The sequence below is a fragment of the Mobula birostris genome, chromosome 7 (assembly GCF_030028105.1).
Source record: "Mobula birostris isolate sMobBir1 chromosome 7, sMobBir1.hap1, whole genome shotgun sequence".
NCBI classification, from domain to species: Eukaryota; Metazoa; Chordata; class Chondrichthyes; order Myliobatiformes; family Myliobatidae; genus Mobula; species Mobula birostris.
Window position 1 is genome coordinate 39,801,444 of NC_092376.1, and position 15,010 is coordinate 39,816,453.

Genomic DNA, 15,010 nt, shown 5'->3' on the forward strand with positions numbered 1-15,010 from the left:
GGACTAACTGGAAAAATGGGACAAAAAATGACAGATAGAATCTAATGTAGATAAGTGTGAGGCGTTGCACTTTGGAAGGAGAAGAAACCAAGGTAGGACTTTTAGTGAATGGTTGGGCACTGAGGAGTGCAGTGGAACAGACGATCTGGGACTACACATTCATAATTCCTCGGAAGTATTGGCTTAGGTAGACAAGAGTTGTAAAGAGAGCTTCTGGCACATTGGCCTTCATAAAGCAAAGTAGTGAGTATAGGAGTTGGGATGTTATCCTGAAGTTGCACAGTATATTGGTGAGGCCAAATCTGGAGTATTGTGTGCAGTTCTAGTCATCCATCCTCAGGAAAGAGATCAATAAGATTGAAAGAGTACAGAGAAAGTTTAGAAGGATGTTGCCAGAACTTGAGGACCCAAGTTATGGGGAAAGACTTTATAGGTTATATAGTTTATAGGTTAGGATAATCTGCTGGAGCATAGAAGAATCAGAGGAGATTTGACAGAGGTATACCAAATTAAAAAGCATAGATATGGTAAATGAAGCAGTCTTTTTCCATTGAGGTTCAGTGAGACAAGAACTGTAGGTCATTAAGGGTGAAAGGTGAACTGTTTAAGAAGGTGAGAGTGTGGAACAAACTGCCAGCAGAAGTAGCGGATGCCAATTTGATTTCAACACTTCAGAGAAGTACAGATGAGTACATGGATGAGAAGGGTATAGAGGGTTATGGTCCGGGTACAGGTTGATGGGACTATGCAGAATAAAAGTTTGGCATGAACTGGATAGATTAAAGGGCCTGTTTCTGTGCTGTAGTGCTCTATGACTATTTATATATGGAAAATAATTACATTTATTTTTCCATCTGTACATCAACATAGGCACCACTGAAAAGTTCTGTTCACCATCGCAGTGTTAATGCAGTTTCTAGTACTGACTAACAGTACAAACAACTAGACCAATTTTTGATGTGGCTAATAGGATCGTAGCAGCTTGATATGGAGAATATTCCAGTTCAAGTCTACTCTCCCAAGAAAAAGTTAGTTCAATAATATTCAGTACCTGTGGATTTTCACAAAGAAGAATGGATTCTTCAAAGCTTATACAATATGTCCGTAGTGCCTGGCTTTTCCCGTTTGCTGCACAAACTGGACAATATTCTTGCAGGTCAGGTGAAGTACTATGAGAAAACTGCACACAAACGAAAAAATGACATCAAAAGAAGAGTAGACTTTGTTTACAATTATGGTTTTTGTGAAAAAGGATCAAAGTTTTACACCAGTTCCTTACAAGATACAAACTTAAATTCCTCTAATATGATATCTCCATCCTTGGTAACCAACATGAAATTTACATTTATATTTTGTTGTACAGAAGTGAAAAAATGCTTATACCAAGTTTACTTTCATACTCTGGTTCTCATTTGAAAGCAGATCTTGGTTGTTCTTAAAAAAAAATTCAATAATTACTGAGGATTACCACTTTTATCATGTTTTCATCTCAGAAAAATCTTTCGCCATAGCACTTTGTGCAAGATTTCCGTGTCATTATGAGTTTAGAATGTTCCATAATTCTTGATTTTTTCCAGAAATAATAGATTAAAATAATTTGGAATGTAATAAAATTTAGAACTTTGCGCAGTTTAGAGAGGAATAAACAGTTTTACTGACTTTTCCCAAATACCCCACTGTGTGGATGGAAGACATATTTATATCAGTGCCTGCACCACTTAATGGCAAATAAGTCTTGGTCTTCTGTTTATCCATCATGCTGGGCCACAGGCTAACCTTTACCATCTCACTGGTGATTTGAAGCACATATCAGGAACTTCTTAGATAAAGCTGTTAAAATAAAAGAATGAAGATATCATTAGAGACTACTCAAAACCTAACATTTCTTGCAATAAAAGCAGCCAGCAAACTTTGGAATTTTTAAAATGCAAGCAGCTACAAAATTGAAAATATACATAACAAGTATAAATTTGAAGTGGTAATTTAGTTTACAATATTTTGAGTAAAAATTCCACATCAAAACCAGCAGATCAGCACCTCAGTTTTAATTTGAAATTGATCTGAGTGCCATCTTTGGTATTGTGGTTACAGTTTAATAAAATGGTCCAACCTGAAGACAATTTACTTGAACTAATAACATTAGATAACATTCACTAAACTCACACAAAGGACTTGCATTTAAATAAAGAACACATGCACTGCTTACTAATGTCAAAACTCATGTATCAAATGAGCTATTACAATTCTCTGGTGATTATTACTTTTTTTGGTTGAAGGAAGCACCCAAGTTATGAACAAAATTCAGCAATATTTTCTAAAATATTGCATGCAACTTTACAATGCATAGGAGGAAGCTTCTACCTTCCCAACATTTAATTCCTCAAACATATCTGATTTAAACTTTATTTACTATTCTTTAGCCCACCTACCCAACTGGCCAAGATCGTACTGTAAATCCTGATAACTATCTTCACTGCCAACAGTAGCAGTTACTAACTGTGCCTTGTACAATTAGCAAATTATTGAAATAGATGAATAGTAATGAGCCCATGATGACCCATTTCAAGAGAGCCATTAGCCTCCAGACCAATAAACAACCTCACTATCACCCTCAGCTTCCTACCATCAAGCAAAGAGCATCTAATTAACCAGCTCTTCCTAGATCCCAATTTTCCACAGAAGCCTACCAGACATAACCTTATCAAAGCCCTTACTGAAGCCCTACCATGCAGAACCTCAAGTGCTTAGAGTACATTATTCTTTCCATGCAATAAGTTTAGTAATGTTAGCCTTCATAAACAGTTGCTGGGTCTGCATGGTAATGCATAATGATCTCTCCAAATACCACACTTACCAATGTCAGCTGGCAAAGCTAGGAACTCAAAGGGATTTAAAAGGAAACCAAACAGAAATTATAACAGAGGAAAAATTAGACCTATGTTGATTAGACCACTAACTAGAAATTAAAATCTAAAACCTCAACCAAATGATCCAGAGGACAGAAATAGTAAGGGGAAAATCTGCAGATGCTGGAAATCCGAGCAACACACACAAAATACTGGTGGAACTTAGGCCAGGCAGCATCTATGGAAAAGAGTTCAGTTGATGTTTTGGGCCGAAACCCTTTGGCAGTCAGTCCTGCCGAAGGATTTTGGTCCAAGACGTCAACTGTACTATTTTCTATATATGCTGCTTCACCTGCTGAGTTCTCCCAGCATTTTGTGTGTGACGGAAGAACTACTTTTGCATTGTTGATCCTCCCGTTAAAAAAAAAGCAACTGGGACAGTTGTTTCAGACTGAAAAGATAAAAAACTGGACATGGGATCAAGGATCTTGGTTCGTTTAGAGCCAAAAAAAACAGGTGTATTAGCCACCATTGCTAGGATACACTGTGCTAAGGTTGAATTTAGAGTTCACTGAAATACAGAAATATATCCATGTGTAATATGTTGCAAAATATTAAATGGCAGAAATAGAGAAAAAAGGATTTCCTCCAAAATTCTGTATAATCAATGACATGATTTTACAAAAATTTTGCCACTTTATTCAATGCAGACTGAAATTTGAGATGCTGGAACATATGGAAGGTGTGGCACATCCCCTATATATTTCACATAAAATAACGGTTTTAAAAAACCACTAAATTGCTTTTCTTTTATGGAGCTGGAGAATGTCAAACCAATCATATCACCTTTTGTTAATTCAGAAGAGCACATTAAAAAATAGAACAAAACTAAAACTTATGAACCAAGTCTTTATTTCCTACTTTAATGTAGGGTTTGGTTCAAGAAGAAATCTAGAAAAAAATTTCTAACATTTTCAACATTGGGTGTTTTACACTAAGGTACTTAAACAATTGAAATTAACATCAAAACTGATTAAAAGCACTCACCTTAATAAATGCAATAATCTGTCATCTGCATCCTAATTTCATTCATCCGCAGTCAGAGTAATAAATAGTGCTCCCACAGTTAGACCAGAGATCAAGTTAAAACCAAAATCAATTCAATGTTTTAAATCATATTGGATGCACTTTGAGAAAACAAAAAAGCTTATGTGGAAATGCCAAGACAACTAAAAATTATATTGCATGATTTGCCATTCCCCAACCTCTACCTTTTGATATTTGTTCCCCACTGATTTGCTGAAATGTCTTATCATAAATAACCTACTCCTGAAAATTGTATCCAGTATTGTGTTATTTTATTATCTTTATTTGCAATTTATTTCTAACGGGCTAACAGAAAAGCTGCTGAGCCATTTTTTAATAAAGACTTACACATTGGAAGCCTTCCTCAACTGCATGTAGCCAGTGATTTTGAAACTACTAAAGACATGCAGGGTTTGTCCAATATGTAGTACTCATGCAGTACAAATACAAAGTTAACACAAAATTGAAATGTTTCTAAATACAGGTTATCTAAAATATTTCCTTTTATTTAACCCGTTCCACATTAATGTTGACCTATTCCTATGCACCAACAAAAAAAAGTTAGTTCACATGGTTGACAGAACATTTGTCCCTATATACTTGTTATGATTAATCACTAATTTGGCCCGCTTTAATTTCTAAAGGAAGAAGCCAAATGAAAAAAAATGAGCAATTTCATCCAATTGAAAAAAACAATTGTCCTACATAGTGTTGGTATCTTTAGACTCAATAGAAATAACAACATAGCAAAATCCAAAAGCCAGTGTATTTCTAAATATAAATGACTAAGTTGAGGGAGCCATGTGAAATTTAACTATAGCTAGAACTAAATGAAAATGTTTAATGTGACATTTTGCTATTTTTTTATATCCAAATGCATCTCCAGATGCTAGAGCACTTGTTTTTAACAATGATTGAAAAAAAAGACTCATTAAAATTTGATACCACGATCAGGCTTCACTTTGTTCACCACTTTCTTTTATATACATGTAAATATTAAATAGCAGTAGAACTCCTGCAGCTAATTTTGTTACTTTTACATGGTAAAATGGAAAGCACCTTAAATGGCAAATAGTGGATTCTGGTTAATTGGGGCAGCTGCTTATTTGCAACAATTCTTAAAGCACAAAAATCCAGAAAACAGCTGAGACTCCCTTTATTTATTTCAAACTCCACGCCACTTAGTGGAACAAGAGACAACATTTCTAACTAGCGTCAACTGCACGTACTTGTGTGCCCCTTAGACACTACACCATGCTCAGAGCGAACGGTTTTTAAATAATGTCAGTTGTGTGCTTTGTGTTCAAAAAGCAATGATTTTTGTCACTGATAGTTGGCAAGAAATTAGCAGTAAGACAATTCAGAACTGTTTTGCTTATTGCAGTTTCAAACATTCAAGAAACATCCAGGAGTGGCAATAAAATTACTTCACTACTTATGATCTACAAAGAATTAAGGTATCAACAATCATCTTGAATATTACAATGAAAATAAAGATTTGGAGGATACAATCATCAGAAGTATACTACTGTACTCTGGCCTCTTTACCTCTTCTCACCTGCCTATCACCTCCCCCAGGATCCCCTCCTCTTCCCCTTTCTCCTATGGTCCACTCTCCTTCCTCTCCAGCACCTTTATTTTTCTTACCCATCTGGCTTCACCTATCGCCTTCTACCTATCCTCCTTCTTCTTCCCCCACCTTTTTATGGCTTGCTTGGTGGGCAGAAAGTGCAGATGCTTTTTGCTGAATTAAGTGGGGGAGGGAGAGGGTTGATGCTTTGCTGCTGCTTGTGTGTGGGGGGTTGAGATTCAAACATTTTTACTATCACTCATTCTTTGGGGCCCTCTTCTGTTTTTGTGGATGTCTGCAAAGCACAAGAATTTCAGGTTATACATTTTCTGATATTAACTGGAATCATTTATTCTGGCAACTTTCCCCTTCCTTTCCAATCCTGATGAAGGGTCACAGCCCAAAACGTTGATTTTTCATAGATGCTGCCTGATCTGCTGATTTCCTCCAGCATTTTGTGTGTGCTGCTTCAGACTTCCAGCATCTGCAGCATTTCTCATGTTTATGATTTGCAATCTGTATTTGCACTAGGAGTCTGCACTGATTTTGTTCAGTTACAGTCAAAAGAACACAGCAGCGTACACTGGATGAATTCCTATTGATAAATATTAGGAACTAATAGTTTCATAGTAGTGTAGTAGCATTGGTAGTGTTCTTAATTGTTCTGTAATTCATCTAAATGCATAATTTGTTACCCAGTTTGTCTTTTTTTATATGCCTTTTCAACTATTTCCATGAAACTTCAACTAATTGGGGCAGCTGCTTTATTGGGCCAATATGTACTGGTCCTGATGTGCCCCAATTAACTGGAATCTACTGTATTTCAACAAGAATATCTGCAGGGTAAACTAGTATGTTAAGGATTAAGAATTCTTATGTATATTAGCAATTGGATATAATGTGAAGTTTGACTTAATATTGCTGTTAAATACTAAATGTGAGATCACTAAAGTACAAGGAAGAATCCAGTAAGAATGAAGGAGAGAGTGAAGTAAATCCCCTGACTGAATTAAAATCACACAGCTTCTTTTTAACGAGTATCCAAGAACGCATCATTTGCGATAACTGTATAGAGTTTACCAATAGCAGTGGAATTAAAACAGATACACGAAGTCACCAAAGCTCATTTCAGTCTAGTGTGTGGTGTATCAAACAATCTTTAGCTCCCAAATCTTTCCGTCTAAGTTCATTGGATCAAAATAAGACATATCAATCACAGAAGAGTGCAGGAGGGGATGCTGGTACTCCCAAGTCCATAAGAATGAATTAATTACAAATTTCAGCCACATCAGAATACATGCATAATACATGAACCAAGATTTTCTGTTTATTTTGAAAAGGAAAAGCATAGTCACTTGAAGAATCTCAACTACTCAAGTGCTTGAACTTTGATGCGAAAGAATGTGATTAAACAGTTAACAACCATTACATACCTCCAAGCAGAGCCCCAAACTAAATACAACCACTCAACCAGGCACAGGTTAGGAGTGAGAGCTGATTAAGATTTGTGGCAGTGCGGTTTCCCCAGAAAGGATAACGATCCAAAACGGCAGAGACTCGTTATTAGCTCCAAATGAATTAGGAGAGCCTATCCTACCAAAGCTGGATGGCAGATTTTGCAGTCCCAGCCCTGTATGAATGTAGGCTCACACACCCTTTGCAGCCCATCTAGCCAATTAGCAATATAAACGGAAGAAATACACGCTGGAAGGAACTAAGGAGGTAGAGCAGTATCTATGGGGGGCGGGGGAAGAGAAAGGAGAGGAAATGTCGACTGTTCAGGTCGAGGGACTACATCAGGACTTTACCCACAGTTACTGCTCGACCAATTAAATTGATAGAGGATGTTTTGTTTTCACAAACAAAAGAAAAACTGATTTTTTTTCCGCTCCCGATTCCAATATCTCCAGACTTTGGAATCTCCACAAACCCCGCGTCGGTACAGGGGGGATCCACAACTCGACCCTAAAACACATGGATGGTCCACGTGAAAGCGACTCTTACCTGTTCCACCGCCTTTCTTGGTTTCAGCCCGCCCCACGGCTATGGGCTTACTTCTCCAGTTACTCCAACCCTCGTTTGTGTCGGTGCTTCCTCCGCCGGTCACCCCGCCGCCTCTCGAAACGACTGCCCGCAGAGTCGACTCTCGCCCAGCGACTTCACTGCCGAACGTCCGGTGACTGATTTCCACATCCGGTCTGGCGGTAGCACGTGGTCGGGTTTAAGTTTCGTCTGCCTGTTGATGTGGGAGATGTTTACGGCCGTCGTCCACTCAAAAAAAAACAACGAGGAGCGGGTTAGGAAAGTTTTCAGCTCCCTCTACGTGTTTCTGGGAAACATTCGCGAACTAGTGGAAATTTTGAGAATCGCTGGAGCCTCATTTTCATCTGGGATATTGTATCAGGCCGTTGGACGACATTGAGCAGCCACACTGCAACCACTGAGAAGAAAACATTAATAGAAATTACGTTAAAACTTCTAGTTTTTTAAATTTTCAATTACATAATCTAGGTAACTTTTAAATTTCAAGTGACATTGACGACTGCATTGGTCCTGCTTCATGCACCCATGCTGAGCTAATTATTTCCATCAATTTGCCTCCAACTTTCACCCTGCCCTTAAATTCACTTAATTAATTTTTGACACATCTCTCCCTTTTCTTAATCTTTCTGTCTTCTTCTCTGGAGACAAACTCTACTGACAACTTTTAAAATCCTACTGATTTCTGCAGCTACCTGTACTATGCCTCGTTCCACTATGTAAACATGCTTTTTCCTTTCCTCTGTTCCTTTGTTTGCGTGACATCTGTTCCTAGGATGAGGCTTCCCTTTCCAGAATACGAGAGATGTCCTCCGTCAAAAAATGGCCTTCCCTTGCTCCACCATTGATGTTGCCCTCACCCGCATCTCCATTTCCAGGACATCCACGCTCACACCATCTTAATAGGGACAGACTTGCTCTTGTCCTTACATACCACTGCATGAGCCTCATGTCCAAAACATCATTCTCTGTAACTTCCGCCATCTTCAACAGGATCCTATCACCCAACACATCCTTACCTCCCCTCACTCCGCTTTCCACAGGGGTTGCTCCCTCTACAATACCCTTGTGCTTTTGTCCTTCCCCAGTAATCTCCCAACTGGCACATATCCCAACAAGCCCATTCACCTCCCTCACCCCCATTCTGGGTCTCAAATAGTCCTTCCAGGTGATGCAACGCTTCACCTGTGAATCTTTTGGTGATATCTATTATCTCCGGTGCTCCTGGTGCCACCTCCTCTACACTGGTGAGACCCGAGGTAAATTGGGGGACCGCTTTGTTGAGCACCTCCACTTCACCTGCCGAAAGTGGCATTTCCTGGTGGCCAACCAATTAATTCCTCTCCCCATTCCCATTCCAGCATGTCGGCCTCAGAGTGGAGGAGCAACTCGTCATATTCCATTTACATCGCCTCCCACTTGATGGCATGAACATCAATTTCTCCTTCCAGTAATTTTTTCCTTTCTCCCTTCACTCTTCATCTATTCCACACTCTGGCCTCTTACCTCTTCTCACTTGCCTATCACCTCCCTCTGCTGCACCTCCTCCTTTCCTATCTCCCATGGTCCAATCTCCTATCAGATTCCTTCTTCTCCAGCTCTTTACTTTTCCGACCCACCTAGCTTAACCTATCGCCTTCAAGCTAGTCCTCCTTTTCCTTCCCCCTTCCTTTCTAGTCCTGAGGAAGAGTCTCGGCTGAAGCGTTGATTGTTTATTCATTTTCATAGATGCTGAGTTCCTTCAGCATTTTCAGTGGTTGGTAAGTTGATGGAGAAGATCCTGTGAGGCAGGAATTGTGAACATTTGGAGAGGCATAATATGATTATGAATAGTCAGCCTGGCGTTGTGAAAGGCAGGTCGTGCCTTACAAGCCTGATTGAATTTTTTGAGGATGTGACTAAACACGTTGATGAAGGTAGAGCAGTAGATGTATGTATATAGATTTCAGCAAGGCTTATTGAGAAAGTAAGGAGGCATAGGATCCAAGGGGACCTTACTTTGTGGATCTAGAATTGGCTTGCCCACAGAAGACAAAGAATGGTTGTAGATGGTTCTGCATGGAGATCAGTGACCAGTGAGTGGTGTGCCTTAGGGATCTGTACTGGGTCCCCTTCTCTTCGTGATTTTTATAAATGACCTGGATGAGGAAGTGGAGGAATGGATTAGTAAATTTGCTGATGGCACAAAGGTTAGGGGTGTTGTGGATAGTATGGAGGGCTGTCAAAGGTTACAGTGGGACATTGATAGGATGCAAAACTGGGCTGAGAAGTGGCAGATGGAGTTCAACCCAGATAAGTGTGAGGTGGTTCATTTTGGTAGGTCAAGTATGATGGCAGAATATATTATTAATGATAAGACTCTTGGCAGTGTGGAAGTTCAGAGGGATCTTGGGGTCTGAGTCCATAGGACACTCAAAGCTGCTGCACAGGTTGACTCTGTGGTTAAGAAAGCATACAGTGCATTGGCCTTCATCAACTGTGGGATTGAGTTTAAGAGCCGAGAAGTAATGTTACAGCTATATTGTACCATGTCAGACTCCACTTGGAGTACTCTGTTCAGTCCTGGTCACCTCACTACAGGAAGGATGTGGAAGCTATAGAAAGGGTGCGGAGGAGATTTACAAGGATGTTGCCTGGATTGTGAAGCATGCCCTATCAGGATAGGTTGAGTGAACTTGGCCTTTTCTCCTTGGAACGACGGAGGATGAGAGGTGACCTGATAGAGATGTACAAGATAATGAGAGGCATTGATCGTGTGGATAGTCAGAGGCTTTTTCCCAGGACTGAAATGGCTAGCATGAGAGGGCACAGTTTTAAAGTGTTTGGAAGTAGATACAGAGGAGATGTCAGGGACAAGTTTTTTACAAAGAGGTTGGTGAGTGCGAGGAATGAGCTGCTGGCGACAGTGGTGGAGGCGGATATAATGTCTTTTAAGAGACTCCTGGATGGGTACATGGAGCTTAGAAAAATAGAGAGCTGTGGGTAACCCTTCGTAATTTCTAAAGTTAGTACATGTTCAGCACAGTATCATGGGCCAAAGGGCCTGTATTGTGCTGTAGGTTTTCTATGTTTCTATGCTCTGCGTCGGAGGTTTCTCCAAATGCAGATCCTACTTGCTCTGCCCAACAAGTGACTAAAGATAAACACGAATGAATGCATTTACAGTTCCTATCCAGTATTTCTATTTGTAGTTTACAGAATTGGTTGACACTAAGCATTCACAATGCCAGGCCTAGTCAGAAAGTGACTGGGATGTTTGAAATGGGCAGTATGGAAATGGAAACTGCTGTTGCAGAATCATTTATTCCCTTTGTATTCCTCTGCAATGATAGAAAATGACTATAAATGAAAGATTTTGATGGAGATGTTATTAGAATTCTTAATCTTTTTTCTGGGCTGTTTAGCAGCTGTCTGATAGATTCTTAAAGTTAATTTTAGCTGGTATGTTGGAGAAATATTTGGCATGCATAAATATCCAAACATTTGAGCCAGATTAAAAAAAAGACTGTTGAGGAGAATGACAAGGAACATTTTTATGTACTTTGAAATAAATTCTCAATGTTTATAGCAGTTGTTTTTATTAATGTATATTAAAGATATCTGAAATGTTCATTGAAAGTGGTGAAGCATCCTCGTTGATATGTGCAAATCCCTGACTGGTGATTAATCAAATTGGAAAAGTGGCTGCCAGGATGTTACTAAAAATCTTAAGGATGTTTGTAACAAGCAAGTGAAAGCCCATCAAAAATGGCGAAAGGCTTACGCTGCATAAAGCTGTCCGTGTACTCTTCCATCAAACGGCACATAGAATATGTGAATTCCACATGGGCCTCATCAGTTACTGAACTGAAAAGGAGTGCAACCAGGTCATCCCCCACCCTAAAGGACTGTTAAAGAAGGTGAATTTAATATAAACTATGAATTTAAAGTTGATCTTTGTTGGTTAAGATACTACAGGTTTTATTGTCTTCTCTTGATTAGTACCATGGGATCTTTTGTAGATACTTGAATTGGTAAGCGCAAGTTCATCTCTACAGAAAAGCAACATTTTCAAAATTGTATTATTCAGCTTGTGTTATGTGATCAAGTCCTTTGATTGGTTTCTGAATCCATGTGCTTTTGAATGAGATGACAGTACTTCCATTCAACCAAGCTAATACTAATCAAGTATTGGGAATTTGCCACAATATTCCCTTGAAATGCATCAGTAAAGCAGGAGATCTGTTCACTTTTGTGATCCTTTTTGGAAGATATAGTGTTCAAACTGTCTTCCATATTTCCAATGTTACAACAGTTGACAATACTGAAAAAGAACTTGATTGGGTTTTGGGGTCCAAGTTAATAACTTCCTGAAAGTGGCTATGCAGGTTGCTAGGAGTGCTCCAAATGCAGCCTAAGAAGAGTTATTATCAGTTGAGGCATTGAGTTCAAAAGTCAAGAAGTTATGTTGTAGCTTTATAAAACTCTAGTTAGGCTGCATTTGGAGTATTGCATAGTTTTTGTCACCCCATAATAGGAAAGACATTGAGGCTTTGGAGAGGGTGCAGAAGAGGTTTTACCAGGATGCTGCTGGGATTAGAGGCCATGTGCTATAACGAGAGGTTGAAAAAACTTGGGTTGTTTTCTTTGGCGCAGCGGAAACTGAGGGGAGATCTGACAGAGGTTTTATAAACTTGTGAGAGGTATAGATAAGAGTAAACAGACAGTATCTTTTCCCAGGATTGGAATGTCTAATACCAGACGGGATGCATTTAAGGTGAGGAGGGGTCATTTTAAAAGAGATGTGAGAGGCAAGATTTTTACACTTGCCTGGCGAATGCCTGGAATGTACTGCTTGTGGTGGCAATAGACACAAATATATTAAGGACTTTTAAGAGATGTTTAGATAGGTACATGAAATGGAGAAATATATACATTGTGTAGGCATAAAGGATTAGATGGCCATTTGATTACTAATTTATTTGGTTTGGCACCACATTGTCGGCGGAAGGGCCTGCACTGTTCTATGTTCTGTACTGTGATTACTGAATGCAATACAAGTGAACCACTGCTTGATCTGAAAGGAGTGTTCCATTCTCATAATACCAGGAAGAGAAGAAGTAAACGACATTGTATGTATTTTCTTTTGTTGCCTAGAAAGTGCCATATCAGGGAGTGAATGTTTGTGAAAGTGGAGGTACAAACCGGTAGTTGTAAAAGGAATGGTCCTTTTAGAATTCTGTAACGGGAGTGCAGGGGAAGATGTGTAAGGTGATGGCATCACATTGAATATGATGTAAATTACAGAGAAAAATCTATTGAGTGTGAAGCCTGATAGGATGATAGATAATGAGAATTGGAACCCCATCCTTACAGCAGTTGTGAGGAAAGCAAAAATACTAGAAACAGACTGCCATGTCAATTTCGTGAAGAAGAAATTAAGGAAACAGGAAGCCACTTCAGAAGTACTGGTATGGAAATTGTTCATCAAAGCTGATATGCAAATTCAGGAGAGTTGCAAGAGTAGACTGGAGGAGGTTAGTCTAGAGAATTGTGGCACTCTGTACACTTGTATTGGGAATTGATCACTCTCCTGTCCCCTGAACTGGAAAAGAAATTGATTAAGTGAAGCAAAGAGTCAGAGATGAACAATGTGAAAGTGAGAGAATGGTGAAAATTGGCAGCAAAGATAATGAAAGATACAAATTCTGTACCAGAACAGGAAGTGTTACCAATGCACTTATCAATCTTCTGGAAATAGGTGTGAGGTAGTGGGCACATAAAGGACCGAAACAAGGACCGTTCCAATTATTCCACATAGAACCAGGCTAGCTTAGATCTGTGCAGGTTTCCATAGGTACACATTTGACTTGGAAGAAATGAGTTGAATTGCAAATGAAGTTGTTTAATGTGAAAATAAGCTTAGAGATGGGGAATAGTTGTATCTCTGTTCAAAGGCCTCCTGCAGTCCATAATCATTAATATAAAGCCTTCTTGAAACCATCTTAACTAGTATACTTGCATTTAATCGTTAACAACTTTGCAATTCATTGAGGATTTTATTTTGTGCAGAGGTGCCCTTACTGCTGGTAAACATTAAACTTTTCAAATATGGTTAACTTATGAAATTAGATGATTTCTTGTGGCTAACTTGTAAAATGGCAGCAAATCAGTGTTGTGTACGAGTTGGTGAAACCATTTATGTACTCTTTTTACTCTAGGTAAGCAAATATTTCTGCTACCAGGCAGCACATCAGCACCTATGGCACTGAAAAAGGTCATTACATGCAACAGTTTTCTACTGCCTACTCTGTTTTGGTCTTCTCAAAATGAAATTGATGTATTGGAAATGATATTGGTCACAAGATTTATTCCCACCTCAGTTACACATGAAAAATTGGGTATGTATGTTTTTTTAAACTCAGAAACTAGGGCAATTTGATTGCTCTATATGAAGTTTTGATGCATAACTTTCTATTTACATGAGTAAATTATTTCGACTTCAAGGTTTAGAGACGATAAGAAAGCCATGTGAACGCAGCAGGCCAGGCAGCATCTCTAGGAAGAGGTACAGTTGACGTTTCAGGCCGAGACCCTTCGTCAGGACTAACTGGGAAGAGGCTTTGCAGTAGTGAATTTATGGTTCAATTTTATGATGGAAGAGCTAAGCTGATTTTTCTTTTCCCAAGAAACATCAGCCATTTGAAACAGGTTTGCCTGCTTGTTTATTGACTCTTGATTAACTTTATTGTAGTAAGGAAGATCGGTACCTTTCTCTTACTGAGGTAGGTGCCCTGTAATATAAATCATGATCAGTGCAATGTCAACAAGTAACAATTTTCAAAGGGGGGTCAGGTTGGAATATTCCAGATTTTTCAAGGCTAGTTTACATCTTTTCAGAAAAGTAGAATAGGTGGTAGACCTAGACCAGGCAGCTCCATCCCTCCCCCTTCTGTCTTCTCCTATCATTTGGATCACCCCCTCCCCCTCCCCCTCCCCCTCCCCCTCCCCCTCCCCCTCCCCCTCCCCCTCCCCCTCCCCCTCCCCCTCCCCCTCCCCCTCCCCCTTCCAAATCTCTTACTAGCTCTTCCGTCAGTTAGTCCTGACGAAGGGTCTTGGCCCGAAACGTCGACTGTACCTCTTCCTAGAGATGCTGCCTGGCCTGCTGCGTTCACCAGCAACTTTGATAGGTGATAGAGCTGCCTCTTCACAGCTGCAGTGACCAGAATTCAAGCCTGACCTCTGATATCTCTGTGGAGTTTGTTTATTCACACTGTGTGCTTTTCTCAGATGCTGCAGTTTATCATCACATCCTAACAATATGGGTTAGTAGTCATTGTGAACTGCCGCTGATAGCTGAGTGGTAGAATCTGAGGGAAGCTCTTGGGAATGAAAGAGTATTTAAAAAAAAGACAGAGGAGTACAGGATTGATGTAAATGAATAGTTGATGGTTGGTACGGACTCGGTGAGCCCCAGAGCCTGGTTTCC

General features: G+C 39.6%; 1 protein-coding gene across 2 annotated transcripts in view; it reads right to left on the bottom strand.

The window, feature by feature from the left end:
- The window catches only part of uspl1 (ubiquitin specific peptidase like 1), a 152,854-nt gene that overhangs the window by 27,748 nt on the left and 110,096 nt on the right, over positions 1-15,010 (bottom strand). Inside the window, exons 3-5 of one of the 2 annotated variants that reach the window (XM_072262957.1) lie at positions 7,507-7,942; positions 1,660-1,830; positions 1,052-1,180 (exon numbers count right to left, since the gene is read on the bottom strand). In XM_072262957.1, coding sequence (XP_072119058.1) covers positions 1,052-1,180; positions 1,660-1,785 — 255 coding nt within the window. In that variant the 5' untranslated portion in view covers positions 1,786-1,830; positions 7,507-7,942. Of the gene's footprint in view, positions 1-1,051; positions 1,181-1,659; positions 3,097-7,506; positions 7,943-15,010 lie in introns of those variants that run through there. The other variant, XM_072262958.1, reaches the window with a different exon arrangement.